Genomic DNA, 23165 nt, shown 5'->3' on the forward strand with positions numbered 1-23165 from the left:
TGTTTCTTTTTTGGCGTTGGAACAACAGCATCCCAATCGGCATCGCGACCGAGAAGAATGCCCGCCATGCACATTCGGCGAATGGTACGCACGTGGGTGAGTGCAACTCATTCACTTCCTGCTGCTGAAACGCATGGCTTAATTTGCAGCCAGCGTGGCAAAGAGATTGACGGCTACGAAATCATACGAGTGCTGTCGACGAAATCGCAGATGTCCTGCCTGTCCCTCTACGTGACGGTCACTTCGAGTCACTGCGCAGCTCAAGGAGCGTACTGTAAGTACGCTTGTCGGGCGGGGAGCGTTCTGGGTGAACCGTCGTGGCAAGTGCTGTAGGTTACGCAGCTACGAGGTGAAAGGAATGACGGGTGTAACGAATTTGACTGACAGCTTGATCTCGACGAACATGCTGTAGCTGCACTATGGCTATGCTGAACGCTGTGTGGGTAGATTAATTTTGCAGACAGACAGACAGACAGACAGACAGACAGACAGACAGACAGACAGACAGACAGACAGACAGACAGACAGACAGACAGACAGACAGACAGACAGACAGACAGACAGACAGACAGACAGACAGACAGACAGACAGACAGGCAGGCAGGCAGGCAGACAGACAGACAGAGAAGTAGATAGATAGATAGATAGATAGATAGATAGATAGATAGATAGATAGATAGATAGATAGATAGATAGATAGATAGATAGATAGATAGATAGATAGATAGATAGATAGATAGATAGATAGATAGATAGATAGATAGATGCTGTGGATGAATTTTAGAGCAACTGAGGTTTTTTTTTAACGTGCAACTAAATATAAGTGCGCGGGCATTTTTCGCGCACCGTTCATACAGAATGCGACCGCCATGGCTCGTAGCCAAACTTGCGACCTCGTGCTCAGAAGCAGACAACCGGATCACTGAGTCACCGCTGTCAGTCGTAAGAGTTTCGCGAGTGTCGTAAGGGTATCCCGGTAACGCACACCATGCAGGGTGAGCTTGCACAGCGTCTGCCACTATAGTGCGGTAAACTTTCAGTAAAGGCTACCGGGAGACCTTCTAATATATCTATTTTTCGCTGCATATGGTGATGACAGCACCCGGAGTGTTCTTAAGACGCGCAGTACAGCCTGGAACTGCGTACCCTAATAAGGACCGCTTCGACACGAGTTTCTTTGATGTGATCCTGATGTTTTCGGTAATTTCCGTCGTGTCTAGAGTTTATGCATGGGCCGATTGTACTGTCTAATCTGTTCATCCGCAAAAAAAATGTAAATATATGCACGTGCAGTAAAGCATATACTGCCTTCTATGAGCGTGCGGTCGTGGTCAGCACACGACAGTGAGTAAGAAGGCACTTTGCATGCTGTGGATTTCGAGTGGTGGCGACAGTTTGCGGTGTCGATGGCAACCGTCGTGCTTGTTACGCAAATCGATCTTTTTCGCAAATCGAGAATGTCAGCCCACGGCACAAACCTGAACTTTCAGCCACGGCGGTCTACTCGGAAGCCAACCACTCGCAACGCTCGACGAGCGGCGATGTCCACCACTGGCTGACCAGCGAAAAGTTCATACGTAAGTCTGCACTAAGTAAGTCTGCAGTAAGGCTGCACGAGTCGAACTATATACTTCGTTACTACATAGACTTCTTATGCCGCGCACTGTTGGCCACTTGAATTCACCAGACCGATGCGAGGCACGCGGAAGCCTCGTCTTAGGGCTAAATCGACAGCAGGTGTAGTGGCCGACGAATTTCAACTGAGTTCTTCACCATAAGCATTTGTGGCATGTTTGGGCTGGATTAAAAAAAAGAAGTGTGCATATCCGACGCACCTCTTCGAACCTAATAGCGTGAAGCTTCGGTGTCGCTAGTATAAACCCTTGTTTGAAATGTGACGTGTTTTTTTTTGCTCAAGGGCAATGCGATCTCACCCTCAAGGTCTCATGCAGACGGCAGTGTCCGTTCTAAGGACCGGTGCATCGCCTCTACAAGTCAAATGCGAAGACTTGGAACGGTTAAATGCGATATCTTTAGTGTGCAATGGATCGTCACCATTTGCCAATCGCCGAGCGGATGCTTTGAACTCCGGAGCGATTAGACAAAGAGCGCTTCCCATTGAGAAAACGTTCACATCTTACGGTGCTATATGCTTCCTTCGGGACAAGCTACGTGTTGAACGAGCTTTAGTGACGTCACACGTGACAGCTGCTGTCGTCGGAAAGCGTCGTGTAGCTGCTCGTTGCGGGCCGCTGTCTCATTACTGCGCCAATCTACGCCGCGACACGGCCTGCCCGCCCCCCCCCCCCCCCCTTCTTTCGAAATGTTTGCTCGAAGCTTTCTTGCGAATGTGTTACTAAGCGAACACTTCCTTTTGCCGAATTCCAGCTCGTGACTCACTTTTCACGGGCAAGTACGGGCGCTTCCGGCAAAAGAATGGCGACGTGTCTCGTTCGACTACCTCGGTTAACCGAGGGGCCGAATTTTTATTAGTTATATCATAAGAAGCCAACAAACACTGACTCCAAGGACAACAAGATAGGGGAAATTACTTGTGCTTAATAAATGAAATATAATAAAAACGATAAATTAATAGGTATGAAAGTGGATGAAAAAACAACTTGCCGTAGGTGGGGGAACGATACCACAACCTTCGCATCGGGTCCCTCGATTAACCACTTTCTTCTCGCTTATTACATAACGAGGGTCTCGAATCCGGCAACATTGATGCCTTCAGGTAGCATGTTTATTGACCGGTTGCCTTCACCCAAAAGATTCCGTTCTCGTGACGCCTGCGGCAGAAAGGATGTTCCACCAAGTATGGACAGCTGGGCTAGTTGGTTGTGATTAGCATTACGAAACGTCGTTCCAGCGCAAAATTGAACACGGAGGAGAAGAGAAAGACAACACGAACGCCGGGATGTTCCAAATCCGCCGCCAAAAAAAAAAAACAAATGATAGGGTTTCACGTGCCAAACCACTTCCTGATTATGAGGTACGCCGTAGTGGAGGACTCCGGAAATTTCGAACACCTGGGGTTCTTTAACGTGCACCTAAATCTAAGTACGCGGGTGTTTTCGCATTTCGCCCCCATCGAAATGCGGCCGCCGTGGCCGGGATTCGATCCCGCGACCTCGTGCTCAGCAGCCCAACACCGTAGACACTGAGCAACCACGGCGGGTATCCGCCGCCAAGGTCTGCGAGTGGTGGCGCTGGCTAACCCTCCCAGTGTTCTGCTAGGAAGCATAAATACCCAAGAAAGTAGATAGCTCAATTGTAGCTCAATCGGTAGCAAAGTGGTAGCTCAACTGGTAGGGCATCGCACGCAAAATGCGAAGGTTGTGGTACCGTTGCCCGCACGCGGCAAGTTGTTTTTTCATCTACTTTCATTTCCATTAATTTATCGTTTCTTTATTGCATTCGTTAAGCACAAGTAGTTTCCCCTATGTTGCCCTTGGCGCCAGTGTTTGTTGGCTTAACCGGGACCCTCGGTTAACCGCCTTTCTTCTGGATTATATATATATATATATATATATATATATATATATATATATATATATATATATATATATATATATATATATATATATATATATATATATATATATATTATATATATATATATATATATATATATATATATATATATATATATATATGCCACCAGTCGCTCTTCGCTCCTAGAGAGGATGAACGTGTGTCAAGTAAGCTCAACACTATGCAATGCGCTGAGCGGCATTTAAATCATGGATCCTGGACCTCAAAGGGGTGCGAGGTGATGCTTACGCATTCACCGCTAAATTGCCGCTGAATTTTTGATGACAGCCGCTTAGTAAGGCCACTCCTTCATCCTGTACGTGTCATGTGTACGGTGGCGACCCCTATAGCGAATATCCCTTCTTACGCCTAATGCTTTTTACGCCTTTTTACTTTACCTATGCGAGAATTTTTGAAAGCAATTACATATACTTGATATTCATATTTTTTGTGCCTGTATCTCGTTTTCTTGCTTTCCTTTTTTTTTCACTACCCACTCCTGCAATAGCCTCACCGAGGCTGCAGTATGTATAAATAAACAAATAAATAAATAAATAAATAAAAAAATAACGTTGACTCCGTATGCGTGCCATCTTCTTTCTTAAAGGGACACTAAAGCGAAACAATAAATCAGTTTAGACTAATGAAGCATTGTTTCAGAACCCTGCAGGCAGTCATTTCAAAAAGATAGTTTGATTATTACATGAGAAAATGAAGGCCCAAGTATCAGTATTTGAATTTCGCGCCGAAACCCCACCGCTTGTACGTCAGCGTGACGTCAGGGATTCCAAAATATGTTTTCGCATTTGGGCAGCGTTGGCTGAGTAAAGGTTCCCGAAGCTTGCCATGTTTAATATTTGGTTCCTTTAGAACACAATGTAGTCAATCTGTACCGCTATATGTAATTAGCAGGCCCTAGAAGATGCCGTAAAAATCGATGACGTCACAGCCGCCAGGTGCGGGAACTTCAGTAGGCGTCGCCACCGTATTTCGTTCTTGCGCTTTTTCTGGCTTACCAAACGTGTTATCGTTGTAAGAGTGGTGTTTTTGGTGTTGTAGAGAGGTAATTTACTGATGCAGAAGGAATAATTTTTCCCTTTAGTGTCCCTTTAACCTGCTCCTGGCCGCTCCTCTTCTTTAAACTCGTAGGAAACTACCGGAGCTGCAGGTTCGAGAACTGGAGCTACAAGACGCTTCCACTCTGCCTGAAGTACGACACCACTGGAGTGTTCAGTAAGAGTCGCTCGGCTTTACCTAGCCTAAAGGAGACAACTAGTAGTTACAGAAAAGGAGATTGATGTTCCACCGAACCTGTTATTGAGCTCATTTGTTCCAAAAACAAAACTAACTTGTAAGTTAGGTGGGTCCAACAGTCTAACTAGTTCAGACAGACAGACAGACAGACAGACAGACAGACAGACAGACAGACAGACAGACAGACAGACAGACAGACAGACAGACAGACAGATAGATAGATAGATAGATAGATAGATAGATAGATAGATAGATAGATAGATAGATAGATAGATAGATAGATAGATAGATAGATAGATAGATAGATAGATAGATAGATAGATAGATAGATAGATGTGTGCAGATTCCAGTACCTGGCACCGTCGGTACCCTTCGTGTGGCGGCTCCCAGCAGTCGCCCATCATGGTGCTGTTCGCGCAGTCCGAGTACAAGTACTTCGATCCCATCCAGTTCTTCAACTACGACTCGTACTTGCAGCTTGACATCGAAATGGTCGGCACGACGCGTAAGTACAGTCTCTTCGCTCCAACGTCCTCGAGCGTGTAACGACAGCATAGTATGCCAGCGTAGCGTTTGCCTGAGCTCGTTATGCGTCACGGACAAGTTTCGACTGTCCACTCTCTTTGAACTGGAAAGCGGTGCTCTCCACAATAATCGACGCACCACTTTTCTCGTCAGAATAAATTGATTAGAGTTTCTCTTCATGGCGTCCCTTTCACGCGCGCCTTAGTGTGATGGTGCGAGCGCTTTTTGTAATATATTTATTTGTTCTGTCCGTCTCGATCGTAATGCGACCAACGCGGCGCGACAAGGCGCCTGCAATCTGGCGATGCTCTAGAACAAGCAACATGCCGTAGTGACCCGAGCAGTTACCAAAACAGGCGCGTGGCAAACTTGCGAAAGTTACCTTGCGGGAAAACGACCCGCGGCCGTCAGTGCAAAATGGGAGTGTTTGCCTGAAAGATGCATTTCTTTTATTGCGAAATCAATACTTCTCGCACTTTCGGCCCATCGGTGGTCGTGGCGCCTCCTTACACAGCTGCGCGTCACGTGACCGTGTGACGTCACGCCAGACCGAGAGACGGGGCCCCAGCTCGCGGCATCGATGGTGGAGGCGAAGCCTTGCGCGCCGTTGCTGCGACGCTACCGAGAGAGGGCGCTCGCTGGTGTGACGTCACGCTAGGAGGATAAATGGGGCTACAGCTCGGCTCCTCGCAGTGGTCGGCGCGCTGCCTTGCGCTATGTCGGATGATGTATAGCCATAAGTTTAACAAAGGGCAACCATGAACCACGGCGCAGCCAAGGGTATTCCTTTCGCAATCTTCCAGGCTTAACCAAGCTAAGCCTTCAGCCAATTATTTTAGGCGATGGACCTTGTTTGATCCTTTAAGTAAGAGTCATAAAAGTATCCCACATAAATAAGATTACTGTCCCATCTAAATGCACACAAAACACATCGAGAATAAGCATAATCAACGGAAAGAAATAAACTATTTTGTCGAAACTACTTCAGCAATGGGGAGGGGGGGGGGGAGCGCCATGCCGAAAACTGGAAGTGGGCTTCACACCGACCAACCAATGGCGTCGTTCGAAATTCGCGCAGACGAGCTCTCTCCGTGTGGGGATCATGGGTGTACATTTCATTTGCTCTACACCGCACGCGTGGCACCCCTGCCCGCAGCCGGAGATGTCGCACCGGCCTCCGTGGCCGCACTTTCCAAAAAAAAAAAAACGAGTCCCGGGCCAAACTTCCTGCGTTCCCGCCCCAACCCGACAAAAGACGCTTGCTTATTGTCATTTTCTATTGTTATAAGACGTTTATGCAAGCTATTTCGTGCTCAACACAGTATTTTTTTTCTGGTTTGGTGCCGGTACGCAACACTCGTCCATAAAGGTTTAAGACCGGTTACCGTGCTTTATTTTTTTTTCCTCTATTTTTTACTGCGAAGCTGTTTTTAACGAAATTCCCTACACTTCTTCGTTTACATGGCTTAACACCAATGAGCACACATGTATAGTGTTTGATGCCCCGCGATGGCCATTTGAACACCCCCGCTAATATACCCGTTGTCGGCTTTGTTCTTTGCTCGATCCCGCAACGAAACACTGTACCTAAATGCCCTGCAACAAATGTACGCGTTCAAGAGCACCATTCCTTGAATAAAACCGAATTATTTCTTTGCCTGTTTCTGCTAACTTACAGCGAATAGCCTTCCTTGTTTCGTTCGTCCGTTTTCGCACTCGAACGGACGAACGTCCGTTGTCGAACGCGTAGCATTCAACGCGAAACCATCAAGGGCCCCGCGTCGCAGGAAATCCCGTGTCGGTGTCAGGTGCCGGCGTCCCAGTGAGCGAAAATTCCGCTATGTATTTATAGTCGGATACAACTTTAGAAAAAAGGGGAGGCCCCGCCCATATGACCGAAGCGGCGAAGTCACCGGCCGTCCGGCGCATGACGTCGGTCCAGAGTGCGCGCCCATTGGTGGATGCTCGTGTGCATCCGCCTCGGAGGAGTAAACGCCCCCATTTTTCTAAAGTTGTATCCGACTATAGGTATATGTATATGTCATGCCTTGCTATATGACGTGCGGTACACTTAGAGGAAAAAGGAGAAAAGGGGGTATTGAGGTTACTCCTTTAGGGGAGGAACTGATCTTCCTCAACCATTACTCCCCTTATAGGGGGGGTAAGTGCGAAGCGACGTAACTGTTACTCCCCCATGCGGTTACTCCTTCGAGCACTGCTCTTTTCCGACGCTCCTCAAGGGAGCAACGGTCATTGTTTCCGATGCTCCTCAAGGATGGAAATAACCAAATTAGCCGTTTATACCCGGATAAAAAAAGATTACTGAGCTGAAAGAAAAGAGAAAAAAAAAGGTGCACGAAAGCAGCATTCGAACTCACGTCGTCACGCTTGCTAGTCAGGTACTCTAACCACTTCGCCACGACAGGTTTTTTTTTGTTTTTCTTTATTTCCGGTTTGGCGAAAATACAAGATAGGACACTGTACGTGAAACGTTTAAAAAGACACCCGCCGCCATTGGGTGCATTGACGGGACGGGATACTGAGACAATGTTAATACCGGAACACAGGTGCGGCCATATAAAAGAGACTCGGCATTTTGTTCACGCTATGCGGGGAGAGTCCACCAATAAGCGACTGGAAAAAGAAATCGGCCCGAATTTTCTTGGGGTGATATAAACTGAGAAATCGCGTGATGTACGTGTAGCGAGCTCAGAAGGGGCACCCAAGACGACCGAGAAGGCCAACTTTTCGGTCGCTTAGCGTACCTAGTTTGAGCTACACATCGCTTCAGTTAAATTTGTGATCTACTTGGAACGGAAGGAACTTGGGTACTATCGACCAAGAAAATCTAGCAGTCCATCAACAACTTGTGCGTTTAATGTGTATCGTTCACTTATGGTGTGTACAGGAATTCGTGCATGGCTCTTCACGTTTCACCTTTTGAAATTCACTCAACTTTCTCACTAAGAGGCAAAGTGCTGCTTTGCGTGTAGCTAAATAGTCAGGGCACAAACTTCCAACTATTCACGATTTATAGACAATACCGCTTTCGCCGCATCACTCTACGACACGGGACGAAAACGGTGTGGAACCCGCCGTGGTTGCTCAGTGGCTATGGTGTTAGGCTGCTGAGCACGAGGTCGCGGGATCGAATCCCGGCCACGGCGACCGCATTTCGATGGGGGCGAAATGCGAAAACACCCGTGTACTCAGATTTAGGTGCACGTTAAAGGAACCCCAGGTGGTCGAAATTTCCGGAGTCCTCCACTACGGCGTGCCTCATAATCAGAAAGTGGTTGTGGCACGTAAAACCCCATAATTTAATTTTTTAACACGGTGTGGAGTGGATGAGGAGTAACTGTTCCCGTTCGTCCTCCCGTTTCCTCTCTTTCCGACCAGGGATTAAACACTCAGTCCCCGAAATTTGCACATGGCACGCACATTCCTGCAGTTAGTCCCTTGAGGGGCGAAAGCATCCTCTTTAGGACTACTGTCCAGTTACTGCCGCTTTCCCCGGGATGTTTCTTATAATGCATATGCGGGTTATATGGCCTCGCCATTCCATCACCGAAGTTGCTCGTACCTTGTCTTACATTCTTGACAAAGTTATCCCTCGGAATTTTTAGAATGACAGCCCGCAAATAAATGTCATGAAACAAAACACCGACAACGCACGCCTTGTGTGTTAATCTTCTCAGAATGAAGTATTAAGAGGAAGCTTTAGCTTGAGTGCTCCTATCTAAATATACGTAAAAGGAGAATTCGTTTTTCTCGGCAACCACTGCACCAAATTTGACGAGGTATGTTTCATTCAAAAGAAAAACTTAAAATATAGTGACTATTGGTTTCGAATTTTAGAGTTAAGTCGTCAATTATTTATTAAAGATCGGCAAAAATCGAAAATTTTCAAGAAACGAAACTGTCAAGTTTACAACTCTATAAGTCAACAACGAAAAAGGATAATACAATTCTGTGAATTGAATTTAATAGTACATTTAAAGCGGACAAAATTGATTTGTTACACATGAATATGAAAAAAAATTTCGTAGTATGCATAACCCTTGTATCCAAGGTAACAAATTCACGACAGATGTAAAATTACATATCGAATTTGTCCGCTCTGAATGATCTAATGGATGCCGTTTACAGAACAGCGATCTCTGTTTTTGATGCAGAGCTACGAATTTGTAAACTTCGTGCTTCTATTTCTTTTCTTTTTCAAACTGTCGAATATTTGAAATTCCGGCGCTAAATCGAAATTCCGCCTGCAAGAGTCACTACAATTTAACTTTCTCTCTCAAATGCAACAAATTTTATTAATATCGGTCCAGGGGTTACCTCAGATAAGCGTTTTTGCGTTTTACATGTATTTCAATAGGCCGCGTAGGAGTAGGAGCCGAACTAAAGCTTCCGAGAGAAGCTTTAGCTCGGGCCCAACTCCGACGTGGCCTATTGAAATACATGTAAAACGCAAAAAAAGTTTTTTTGAGGTAACCCATGGACCGATTTTAATGAGATTTGTTGCATTTGAGAGAGAAAGGTAAATTTTAGTGACTGTTGGAAGAGGAATTACGATTTAGGGCCTGAATTTTGTTAAAAAGATTTTCAGAAATGCGAAAGTTCAAAGAAAATAGAAGCACAAAGTTTATACAATAATACCTCTACATCATGAATAGATATCGCGGTTCTGTAAACGGCATCCATTAGATCATTCAAAGCGGACAAATTCGATACGTCAATTTACATATTACGTGAATTTGTTACTTTGTGTACAAAGGTTCTGCAGAAGCTGTATTTCCACATTATTAAGTTTTTTGAGAATCACGTGTAACATATCAATTTTGTCTGCCTTAGATTTACTATAATATGCAATTCACAGAATTATGGTATCGTTTTTCATTGCTGAGTAACGGAGTATTAAACTTGATAGTTTCGTTTTCAGAAATTTTGCGATGTTTGCCAATTTATAATAAAGAATTGACCCCCCTAGCTCGAAAATTCGAAAACAACAGCTACTAGATTTTAAGTTTTTCTTTTAAATGCAACAAACCTCGTCAAATTACGTGTAGTGGATGTCGAGAAAAACGAATTCTCCCTTTACATGTATTTAGATAGGAGCACCCAACCTAAAGCTTCCTCTTAAAAGCGCGAAACAATAATACAAACCTGAAGATGACATAATTTTCTTGGCGCAACTGTGGGCTACCTCCGGGATCGGCCTACGCAAGAGACCGTGTTTCTGCCAGAAAGCTCGCGTTCGTACATATATGTATACAGTTAGCCACCGTCTCCCGGTAAACGTTACGGTTACATAAGGTGCAGTCACCGGGTAGCGTGAGAAACTGCTAGGGATCTTTGAATACTTTCGCGTTCCAGCCTAAACGTCCTACAAATTTTAGGGCTTTGCATGGCAGATATTGGGCTAAAAGACTTTCGCTACTACCGAAGCGGTCCACAAAGACTGCATGATTTTCTCATTAATCATAAAATTCTCGAAGTATTTGCCAGAAGCTTACAAAGATTCCCAGAGTAACTGTGATGGTCATGGGCGATAACATTTAGGCGTGTGCGTCTGTTACCCGGCTCTAACAGACGTAAACGCGGCCGAAACTTCCTTCTATAGAGTAGTGGAAGCTAGTTGCAAGAATGTTCGGAATATCCATCGTGCGGCCACCACAGCGCCGAGATCGGTTTGCGAGTCTCGTCTACTACAGCGCTAGCTACATTTTGTAGTGCTTCCGTAACATCGCAGAACGATCTCGGCAGACAAATAGAGCAATGTACCCAAGAATGCGGAAACTACGGGTGATAATATGGAGTCATCTTGAAGAACAGCTGTTCAAACTCGGTGAAGCCGAGTTTCTTCGCCGCTGGTCTACGCGGTACATAACCGTCTCCCGAGGCAAAGTCTTTCTACTGCCAGAATAATGCTCAATTCGGTTGCCCGAGTTCAGACTGTGTCTGTATGTGCCCCGAGTACCTTTCATAAATTCGAGGCCGACAATAATGCTTTTGCGTGGATGCGGAAATGAGTTTTGTTGTTGTTGTTGTTGTGTGTGGCAAAGCCAGTGTCAAGAAGACACCATTTATTATTTCATTAGTTAATCTGTTTTGTTTACATCAAGTATGATGTATTACATGTGATGTACCTCATATTGTACTTTTAGTTCCTACCACAGTTGTAAGTGTGCCTACGGGTGAATAAATTTCCTTGTCAGCTAATGCATATGGTAAAGAACTGCGTTGTAGCACGCACCTTATGGATGCTAGTTGCAAGAATGTTCGGAATATCCATCGTGCGGCCACCACAGCGCCGAGATCGGTTTGCGAATCTCGTCTACTACAGCGCTAGCTACGTTTTGTGGTGCTTCTGCAACATCGCAGAACGATCTCGGCAGTCAAATAGAGCAATGTACCCAAGAATGCGGAAACTACCGGTGATAGTATGGGGTTATCTTGAAGAACAGTTGTTCAAACTCGGTGAAGCCGAGTTTCTTCGCCGCTGGTTTACGCGGTACATAACGGTCTCCCGAAGCAAAGTCTTTCTACAGCCAGAATAATGCTTAATTCTGTTGCCTGAGTTGACACTGTATCTGTATGTTCCCCGGGTACCTTTCATAAATTTGAGGCTGACAATAATGCGTTTGCGTGGACGCTGTAACGAGTTTTGTTGTTGTTGTTGTGTGTAGCAAGGCCAGTGTCAAGCAGACACCATATATTATTTCATTTGCTAATCTGTTTTGTTTACATCAAGTATGATGTATTACATGTGCTGTACCTTATATTGTACTTTTCCTTCAAACCACAGTTGTAAGCGTGCTTACGGGTGAATAAGTTTTCTTCTCAGCTAGAACGAACCCCTCATGCTGCAGGCACAGCAGCCCGATTTTCAAACCATACGCGTGCGTCTCTTATGTCGATGCCAACGGCTCCCCCGACAGCAGGCAAACTTTGTATGGTGGGCGGTGGGTTGTCAGATCGCTGCCAACCATAAAGTGACGTAACAGCCCGATGTGCAAACCGTACGCATGCGTCTCCTATGTCGACGCCAATGGCTCGCCCGATAGCGGGGAAGCTTTGTATAATAGGCGGTGCGCTGCCAGATCGCCGCCAACCACGAAGTTACAAATAAATAAATAAATAAATAAATAAATAAAAAATAAATAAATAAATTCGTTAGTCTCTATTAGCAATGACAATATACCCCGTATATGATCTTATACAATGGCGTAATTATACCTATTAACTATACCAGGTGTTTCTATGAAGCTTTAGATAATATTTAAAAATAACCGTTCTCAAATAAAAGGAAGGTCCCTTCGGAGACATGCCGTCAGGGGTGCCGACCACGGAGTGACGGACGATAAGTGGTAATTAGTCGCTAAGCGACAAAAATCCACTAATCATCTTTTTGGCGTGTAGTTTCAGCGGGCTTATCGTAATTGCGGAAATTGAAGCGAGCTCTCCATACAAACCATATCAAACATTGAATCTGGTAAAACACGATTGCCCGCAGAACTGTGGCAGGTGAATTACCGAGACTGGGAGGCTGCACCGAGCGCAAAGCCGCGCCCTTCCAGGCGACGTTCCGCTTACGTCACTCAGCAGCGGTCAGCCAGCGCGCTGCGACAGCGAGGAGCACTGATCTATCTATCTATCTATCTATCTATCTATCTATCTATCTATCTATCTATCTATCTATCTATCTATCTATCTATCTATCTATCTATCTATCTATCTATCTATCTATCTATCTATCTATCTATCTATCTATCTATCTATCTATCTATCTATCTGTCTGTCTGTCTGTCTGTCTGTCTGTCTGTCTGTCTGTCTGTCTGTCTGTCTGTCTATCTATCTATCTATCTATCTATCTATCTATCTATCTATCTATCTATCTATCTATCTATCTATCTATCTATCTATCTATCTATCTATCTATCTATCTATCTATCTGTCTGTCTGTCTGTCTGTCTGTCTGTCTGTCTGTCTGTCTGTCTGTCTATCTATCTATCTATCTATCTATCTATCTATCTATCTATCTATCTATCTATCTATCTATCTATCTATCTATCTATCTATCTATCTATCTATCTATCTATCTATCTATCTATCTGTCTGTCTGTCTGTCTGTCTGTCTGTCTGTCTGTCTGTCTGTCTGTCTGTCTGTCTATCTATCTATCTATCTATCTATCTATCTATCTATCTATCTATCTATCTATCTATCTATCTATCTATCTATCTATCTATCTATCTATCTATCTATCTATCTGTCTGTCTGTCTGTCTGTCTGTATGTATGTATGTATGTATGTATGTATGTATGTATGTATGTATGTCTGTTCTTTCCTGTCTGTCAGTGAATTGGAACTTGTGCCAACGCATGCTACGCAAGCCGATTTTTTAAACATGACCTTTTTGTTCAGATCGAGACACCAGACAGAAAGGGAGATTGTGAAAGCATTCCACATTCACAAAATCTAGCGACAAGTGTGTCAGCACGCCGTCTGTTTCGCTTTTACACAAAGAAATTGCTTTTCTGGGAAGCTACTTGTCAACAACAACAACAACAACAACAACAACAACAACAACAAAAAGTAGCCTTTACGCGCGGTCTGCTTGGCTTTTTTCCATGCGTGAATGTAATCACTCGGGAGTTCAGGCTGAGCTTCATCATATATTACCGTGTTCTATTACTCGTCCCTCATGCCATTTTCACAAGTTTTCAGGTATTTAATAGTGTCACCTTCGCCTTTACTTCGTTTGATTGTTGTCTTTTCATCCTGTCATCTTCGTTACCTTTTGTCCCTTTTTACGTCACTAGTGTTGAGCTTGATTTAACCATGGTTTATAGGTACCATCGCGCTTTTTCATCCCCTCACTTGTCGCCTACACTTCAGTTACCGTTATGACATGTGCCGATCTCCGTTTTTTGACTGTTCAGTGTTTGTGCGTACAATAGAGTGGTTCAGTTTCTCTTTCACTCTTGTTTATTCGCTACAAGCGGTGTTAGAGTTAGCCTGCCGAATTCTCATATGTTATCTGCACAACTGTGAGGGACGATGTGGTCACGGGCCTGGGATCTTGCTTGAAATAGTCTGTGCTTCCATTTTCAAGAATGAACAGTTGGCAGTCTGCGCTCGCGGTGTAGTAAAGGCAAGGCGCAGAAAACCTGAACTCAAGAAGAAGAACACGAACGACAAGACCAGCGCCTCCTGTCGTTCGTCCTGTCGTTCGTGTTCTTCTTCTTGAGTCCTGGTATTCTGCGCCTTGCCTTTGCTGCTTCAAGCATGAACCAACTAGCCCAAGCAAGAGTTTTGCTTGTGGTGTGTTGCGTGTTCCTTTCGCTTCTTGTCCTCGATTTTTTTTTTTTCGCGCAGTTTTAACCTTCCTCCAAAGTGTGAACTAACTGGCCCACAAGAACGTCCTACTGCGCAGTGTTCTTCTACCCGTTCGGCCTGGACCTCGGCGTGTTCGGCGGGCCCCTGCAGGTGCAGTACAGCTTCTTCATGGGCACCATACACTTTGGCAAGGGACGAGACTCGGGCTCAGAGCACCTCATCGAGAAACAGGGCTACGCCGCCGAGGTATGTTCTGTAAATTGCGTGCAGCCGTTGTTTCGGATTAATCCAGAGAGGTCGATGCTTCCGGTGCGGCCGTCTCTGAGCCGTATATGTATGCTCGATGCAACATGTGTAGCCTCCGATCCCGCCGGTGCAAGCAAGATGGCGAATTCGAGATGACATGGCGAAATGTCCAAAATTTTTCTGCGTGCATGAACGACGAGGAAGTACGCGTTTGCTGTCGGTGTGCGATTGTCCCCGCACATTTTAATTTTTTTTTTTTTTTTGGGGGGGGGGGCTCTTCCGAAAGGTCATGCCTCGTTTTTCACCCGAAATGAGAACTTTAACGCTATAAATGTCCTGCGTACGTGTTTCTACTCCTAAGCGCGTTTCAGCGCTGCTTATCATCGAGCTCTCTCGCTAAAATCGGAAGCACTTGCAAGAATTTGTCGTTCTGCTACTTTACGTAGCACGAACTCGCGGCGACTGCATTCTGACGAGGACGAATGCAAAAACACTCGTGTAACGAGACATCTTTTTTTTTTTGGGGGGGGGGGGGGGGACACAGAAAAGAAAAATCGGCTTGTCGGAAATAATGTGTAGCTATTCACTAGACACATATATAGGGTGTCCCAGCTAACGCTATATAACCAAGCTGTTCAACGAAAAAGAATTAAAAAAAGAAATGAAATACATGGTACAAGGTACGATATTAAGACCTAGAGTGTTTGGTCGTCGGAAGTCTGATGACGACCGAACACCATAAATGGTGAAGTTTTATCTAGCACCCTGTTTTTAAATCGTTATTTTCTGTTTTTTTTTTTCTCGTTGAACAGCTCGTCTACCCGCCGTGGTTGCTCAGTGGCTATGGTGTTAGGCTGCTGAGCACGAGGTCGCGGGATCGAATCCCGGCCACGGCGGCCGCATTTCGATGGGGGCGAAATGCGAAAACACCCGTGTACTTAGATTTAGGTGCACGTTAAAGAACCCCAGGTGGTCGAAATTTCCGGAGTCCTCCACTACGGCGTGCCTCATAATCAGAAAGTGGTTTCGGCTCGTAAAACCCCATAATTTATTTTTAACAGCTCGTCTAACTTCAGCTAAGACACACGGTACACACGTGATGAGCGTGTTTCGGGGTAATGCGTGAGGTAGGGGAGAGGAGGAAAGAGAGAATAGCGGAAGGACAACCATTGTGCGCACATTCGCAGATGAACGTTCACTCACGTATACACGGTCACAAGCACCAGTCCATCACTGTAACATAATTTACACCCTTAGAAGTGAAAAAGCGCGTAAATGTGTCTATAACTCACACCATTCGGGTGTCCGTTATATAAGTAACACCCTAAGGGTGTCGGTTATAGACACATCTACACTCTTTTTCACTTCTAAGGGTGTGAATTATTTTACAGTCCAGTCCAGTTGTCTCACGAAACGCACTAGCAAGGCTTCGGTCGCCTCGCACGGGGCTCTGCAGCCAAAGTTCCGGTATCGTTGGTGCCAGGACCCTGGTAATTAACGCGCTTAATTAGCGGTGCTTCGCACCTACGCGGCTTACAATATAAACGGGAACCTCCTTGAAACAAACATAGGACAAGAAAACAAGCATGCAGCTTTCTTTTTTGTTCCTTTCTCTAGGTTGGAATCTGGCTTATTAATGCACAGTGTACGGAGAAGGAACTCAGGATAAGCCACGTTTATTTATTTATTTATTTATTTTTGCAGGTGCAGCTAATACACAGCACAGAGCTTACGAGCGATAATGACTGTCTCAAGGAAGCCAACGGTCTGCTAGTGCTCGTCATACTTTTTGAGGTAAGCAAGACGGGTTGTAAAGAACCGAATGGTTAATAGAGGGAGAGGTAAGATAGGGCATGAGTATGGAGCAACCGCGATAGGGAGGGTAATAAATACAATAGAGAGGAAATGAGCGTAGAGAAACCGTGATAGGAGGGTAATGAAGGCAATAGAGTGTTTTAGCGTATAGGCGTGCTAATGTGTGTAGTACAGGAATACCGAGAGACACATGCTGGAGAAGCAGCGATGGTGACGACCTCGTGTGGCGTTGTTGTTCAACGGCACAATGCGAACGTTGAGGTGTCGCACGGCACGTATGTCCGTTAAAAAAAAAAAAAAGATTGCGTACGATAGTATAGCAACTTTGATGGTAATGGTGCTGCGGTGTATTTACGGTAGCGGTCAATGGAACACAGCATATTTATAGTTTATGTTAGAAAAAAGGCAGTTGTGCAGACACGGACAGCAGAAGTACCGGGAAATGGACAGCAGAAACTCCCTAAGTTTACGAACGCCGCTGTAAATTCGACGGCTGGCGACGCCCTTCCTGAGCATGCGCAGATCAGTTTTGCGCCTTGCCTTCTGTTCCGCCACTGCGCGACCTTTCAGTTGATAGTCGGTGTACCCCTACCGCGTAGCGTTTTCTAATGTGGGTACCTACCAGCTAGGTTAAGTTTCTGTCGCTCTAAACATGGTGTAGTAGCTGAGTGTATATGAGTTCTGTCTTATCTCGTTTAACGTATCGATCAGCGCTCATAGCTTTAAGGGGGATTTCTAAAGGGGCATTTCTCAAAACAATTATCGTGCCCCTTGTGTTGTGGAGGAGCAACATCTTTTGTTCTACTTGGGTTACCGTACTGATTTTTTTTCATAGAAAGGTAAATGGATGTGGTATGCAGTGAAATAAATTTTGTTTTGATACTTTTCGAGGCAATTTTCGAAATAACCCTTTTTAATTCTTTAGCATCAAGGTGGGCATTTCTTATGACTAAGTTTGACAATCTAAGCCATCGTTTAAAAATGGCCTGGAACGATGACTTATAACTTACGACATACTATGAACTTTCATAATCGCTTCTGTGTGCACAATTTGCTGTTAATTAGCTACTCAGGCCCTAAACAAAGAACATCCTGCCTCGGATATGATAAGTAATATTTATCCCAGGAAAAAAACAATAATTGCGGATTTGAAATCAGCAGTTAAAGATAGATTACACTGTCCAAATTTCATTCAAATTGTTTAAACAATAGTAAAGTTTTTTTTTTTTCGAGCACCAGGGCCCCCATAAGGAGGGGTGGAGCGGGCGTGGGGTGGGAGGGAGGTGGGTGTCTGGAGGTCTTAAGATGGAAAAATTGTCAAAAAGCTCGATCTAGTATTATTCTATTTATCTGCCAATTAAGTCCTTTTTTACAACGTTTGTCGATAGTTCAGCCGTAATATCAATTTTAAAATACATAGCGCAGGTGACCTATCAACTTGCGTCGACGCAAAAACGGCGCACTCACCCTTTATAGCACATGCAGCGCTTGTGTTCAGGGCTTAGCGTGTCGCCATCTTTGTCTCTGCTCCTGGAGCCTATACTGAAGCTTTGCGCGTAGTGTAAGTACGCGTGTTGTTTCTCCGGCTGTTCTTGATTCGATGCGACATTTGTTTGTTTTTTCATCACTTTCTCCAGATACTAATTTCACACCCAGAAAAGCTGTGGCCGCGATGTACCGGCAGGTCTTGCATTTAGAAGAATAATTCTTTTTGATAGCATGAAGCTATATGCCTGGAGGAGATTTTGAAAAAAAGAAAGTTTTGCCTCGAAGTTTTCACAGTATTTTCTTTTGAGTGACCACTGCAAGGTCACGTTCGGCACAGCGAATTTCAACGTGTCATAGAATAGAAAGGAATGACTCAGTCATATAAAAGTACTTCCAGCGTTGTGTGCCTTACGCTTTCACATATTTAGCCATGTGCCATTTTGTACGTTTCTGTGCAGCAGCTATTTATCCTCTGATTCAAAACTAAATGGAGATAAAAGTTATCTCACGAAATAATAAACTTGCAAGAAAAACTAAATACATTTTTTTTGTAATCAGAAGAAGAAAGTAAATAAAACAGCCAACTTTTTAATAGAACGGGAAAGTTTGGCTAGTCGGTTCACGCTAATAATGATGGAATTAGTGCGAGGAAACGGCACAGACAGACGGCGCCAAACGGCAGGGTCGGCATGACGACCGTCTGGACCCGCGGCGCATGCGCACAGGAGACGAGCGACGACAACGAGGACCTGGCTCCGTTCCTGGACGCCATCCAGGAGCTGCACGGCGACGAACAGGGCCTGCACACGACCACCGAGTTCCTGATGTCGTCTCTGATACCTCGCTCCACGCTCGAGTACTACATCTACCCGGGGTCCCTGTCCTTCCCGCCATGCACCGAGCGAACCATCAACGTCGTCTTCCAGAGGACCGTCCCAATAGGCCAAAAACAGGCACTGTGCTTGGAGAGGTCGCACTCTTGCCTTAAACGGCGACAGACGATAAATACGACAATTTTTTACCCTTTCCTTTTTTTTTCTTTTTTAGTCGAGCTCGACGCAAGGAGATTCGACTGTCGCAGTCGGGCTCAGACGTTATTTCGACCTGACGGCGGTTATGCATGAACCAAGCGTGGCGAACAGTGCAGACGACGCGACAAGGCACACACGAACCAAAGATATGGCGCAGCCGTCTTGTTCGTGTTTCTCTCGTCCCCGTCCATTATACGCTGCGTGTTAGCGGAAAGAGGCGTACTAGGAATCTACGTTGTTGCTACACCTGCAGGGAGGTATTCTGTAAAGAGTCCACCTAGTGGTCGTGTCCACTTCGTCTGCTGTTGAAGTTCTGATTTGCTTGGCTGGGCTGCTCGTCTGCAGCAACTCGGGCGCCACAGCCGGTCGGCACTTCAGCAGCAGACGACAGGGACGCGTCCACTAGGTGGACTCTTTACAGAATACCTCCCCAGGAATGCACCTGTCGTCACAACAGGAAAGGTGTCCCCGAAGCTCACCAAAGAAACTGCTTGCCAAAAGTGCATCTTGCTGGGCTAGTCGGTTCGTATTACTGAGTAGACCATAAATACGATCGCTTGCCGCAGACAAGGAAGGACGGAAGAGAACAAGGAGAGCGCCAAGTTTCAACTGTTTATTCTATATTACATACCATCCAATATATAAACGCAAGTGAATGCGCAACATACAGAACTTCTTCAATCGCGCAACATCCTAATCAGAGCCGGCTATAAAAAAAAAAAAACACTTTCTTTCTGCATGCAAAAGTGAAACTGATGTGTCGCTAATACAAGATGAAAACTCGCTCTTTCGAGTCGCTCCTCCAGAAATTTAAAAGCGACGAGCACAGGAGAAGGGCCGAGCAAGCGCATAGGGCGGTGAGGCCGGAAGTCTTACCTCATATGCACCGTGCAACCCACAACTTAAAGAAGGTTGCAGACAGACGTGGGGTGCCAGTCTTTTCTCTGCTCCACGCAAGCTGGCCCATCCTGTGTCCACGCATACTTTCTGATGGGAGCAAGCAACGTGGTTGTTGTAAAATACATGCCAAGCCGTGCATAAAATGGACTACCGGAGTCGTCTATGAGTTTCCGCTGTCTTGCGGTAAGACATATGTCGGCCAGACTGGGCGTCGCGTAAGTGAGCGTGCGCGGGAACATGAGCTGTCACTGAAAGGTAAAGACGGAGCACATTTGCCTATAGGCACTTCACATCACATCAGTGTGAGCCACGACTGGACAAGATGCGGATTCTCTGAAGAAGCAGGAACACCATGGTACGTGAACTGTTAGAGGCGTTTCGTGTTAGAGAGCGAGGTTCATCTCGTATTAACGACACATCAGTTTCACTTTCGCATGCAGAAAGAAGGTTTTTTGATAGCCGGCTGTGATTAGGATGTGGCGCGATTGAAGAAGCTCTGTATGTTGCGCATTCGCTTGCGTGTATATAGTGGACGGTATACAATACAGAATAAGCAGTCGAAAGTTGGCGCTCCCCTTGTTCCTTCCCGTCCTTCCTTGTTTGCGCCAAGCGATCATATTTATGGTCTACTCGGCTGCTTGCCAAAGCTGGCTTCTTCCCAAGAACACTCTATGTGCGGAGAAGCTTGCTTTAGAGTAATGGTTTGTACAGTGCAAGTATCGATCGATGTATGTGTGTGTGCGCGTGTCTGCGCCAGATACACACACACACACACACATACATACATACATACACGCGTACATACATACACGCGTACATACATGCGCGCATACATACATACATACATACATACATACATACATACATACATACATACATACATACATACATACATACATACATACATACATACATACATACATACATACATACATACATGCGTACATACATACGTACATATATACATGCATACATACATACATACATACATACATACATGCGTACATACATACATACATACATACATACATACATACATACATACATACATACATACATACATGCATACATACATACATACATACATACATACATACACACATACATACACACATACATACACACGTACATACATACACACATACATACACACATACATACATACATACATACATGCACATATACATGCATACATGCATACATACATACATACATACATACATACATACATACATACATACATACATGCACATATACATGCATACACACGTACATACATACATACATACACACATACATGCATACATACACACATACACACATACACATACATACATACATACATACATACATACATACATACATACATACATACATACATACACACATACACATACATACATACATACATACATACATACATACATACATACATACATACATACATACATACATACATACATACATACATACATACATACACACACACATACATACATACATACATACACACGGTGGTACGGGCGGACGGGCCCCCATCATTGGAGGGAACGCCGCATCACCCGAGAGAGCAGGGTCAGTCCTGGCTGCCGCCGTCGATCTTTCGCGTGTGAAACGGCGCCCGCGTATCACGACGACTGTTTCTCAGTGCTCTCTCTCTCTCCCGATCGCAGCTGGAGGAGATGCGCAAGTTGCACTGGCGTCTGGGCGGGGACTCCTCTTGCACCGGCCTGCTGGCGGGCAACGTGAGGCCCATTGCCGACGAAGGTGGCTTCGCCAAGTCGACGCGCACCGTATTCCGCTCGTTCTTCTCGTACGCCTCCTCCTCCCCCTCGACGACTGCCCCGTGGCCCACCGTCGCTGCTCTAGCCGCAGTCGTGGCGGCGGCGGGCTCTCCGAGACCTCAACGCTGGCCGCGCTTCGTTTGAGCACGCCACGGACCTTGCTCTTACTTCTTTTTTTTTTAAAGTTACGTTTATTCGTACTGCGGAGGACATCGCATGTCGTGGGTCCACGCAGATCGTGAGCATATACGAAACGTGCCATGTATCAAAAGGACTTCTTCTTGGGCAAGTTGGTGCTTAGGATTTCCTAGATTTCCTAGGGATTTTCTTAGAAAGGGAGACAGTGAAGCGCCACAACTGTCTCCCTTTCTTCTGTCCCTTTTCCAGAAATGTATTTTGCGCCACAAAGTATACCTAGGAAAAGTTCTATGTATCAATCGCTTTGTTTCGTTCATCGTGTACATTATTGTTGGATGCCAGCCGAGTCTGAAATGACGCGCAGTCGAACTGATGGGTATGCGGTTCTCAAACTAAGTGGACGTGTCGCAGCTAGTTTTCTTGATCGATCGTTTTCGCTTTTGAGTAAGTCGTGTGCACAGATATGTGAAATCGACTTGCCTGTTCGCGTGCCTAATAAAACCGTACTTGTCATCCGGCCGGCATGCAATACCAGGCTAATGCGCATGATCGTTGCCGATGATTTACAGTTTGTTCCTGTTGTATTCTGTCGGTGTACTTGTAACTCCGAGGCGACTGTCTCGCATTACCGTTTGCGAAAGTTGCGGTGTTTCTTTTCACTGTTGCGTGAATATGTGCCTATAATGCCGGTGCTCGGAACACTTTTGTACAAAACACGCTACTATTCTGTACTATTTATCGCGTGATTTTCATTTCGAAATTCAACATTATTGTTGAATATGTTTTCTTTCTTATGTTAATTTTTTTCCTTCGTGTTTAGTGCTGACAAATCTTGCGTATTTGTAAATGCCACTGCCATATGTAATATGGACCCCGACGCCTTCGCCAAGCTGCGTGAGTGAGTGAGTGAGTGAGTGAGTGAGTGAGTGAGTGAGTGAGTGAGTGAGTGAGTGAGTGAGTGAGTGAGTGAGTGAGTGAGTGAGTGAGTGAAGAAACTTTATTGCAGGTTTGGCGAGGACCCGAACTCGTCGCGCACCCGCCTAGTCCCACGTCGGGACCGGCAGGTCTGGTCCTGGTCCCGGGTTCGAGTCCTGGACCAGGAAGAAT

At 45.3% G+C, this 23165-nt stretch overlaps 1 protein-coding gene across 2 annotated transcripts; it reads left to right on the forward strand.

The window, feature by feature from the left end:
* The first annotated feature begins 41 nt into the window (after nt 1–41).
* On the forward strand, nt 42–22183 carry LOC139055572 (carbonic anhydrase 7-like). Of its 2 annotated transcripts, XM_070533091.1 has the most exons (9): nt 42–96; nt 211–274; nt 1491–1577; nt 4687–4770; nt 5135–5296; nt 14754–14902; nt 16607–16696; nt 18931–19158; nt 21810–22183. In XM_070533091.1, exons 1-9 carry the CDS (start codon nt 58–60, stop codon nt 22062–22064), a joined length of 1158 nt encoding a protein of 385 aa, XP_070389192.1. In that variant the 5' UTR covers nt 42–57; the 3' UTR covers nt 22065–22183. The 2 variants fall into 2 exon arrangements, with proteins under 2 accessions (XP_070389192.1, XP_070389193.1); XM_070533092.1 differs by lacking the exon at nt 18931–19158.
* The last annotated feature ends 982 nt before the right edge of the window (nt 22184–23165 follow it).

The sequence above is a fragment of the Dermacentor albipictus genome, chromosome 2, assembly GCF_038994185.2.
Source record: "Dermacentor albipictus isolate Rhodes 1998 colony chromosome 2, USDA_Dalb.pri_finalv2, whole genome shotgun sequence".
Taxonomy (NCBI): domain Eukaryota; kingdom Metazoa; phylum Arthropoda; class Arachnida; order Ixodida; family Ixodidae; genus Dermacentor; species Dermacentor albipictus.

Bases quoted from the DNA above. Each gene is read 5' to 3' on its own strand.
- LOC139055572 (XM_070533091.1), top strand. From the start codon at position 58: ATGCCCGCCATGCACATTCGGCGAATGGTACGCACGTGG. The intron at 275-1,490 runs GTAAGTACGCTT...CTGAACTTTCAG, and splicing joins CGCAGCTCAAGGAGCGTACT to CCACGGCGGTCTACTCGGAA. The intron at 4,771-5,134 runs GTAAGAGTCGCT...AGATGTGTGCAG, and splicing joins CGACACCACTGGAGTGTTCA to ATTCCAGTACCTGGCACCGT.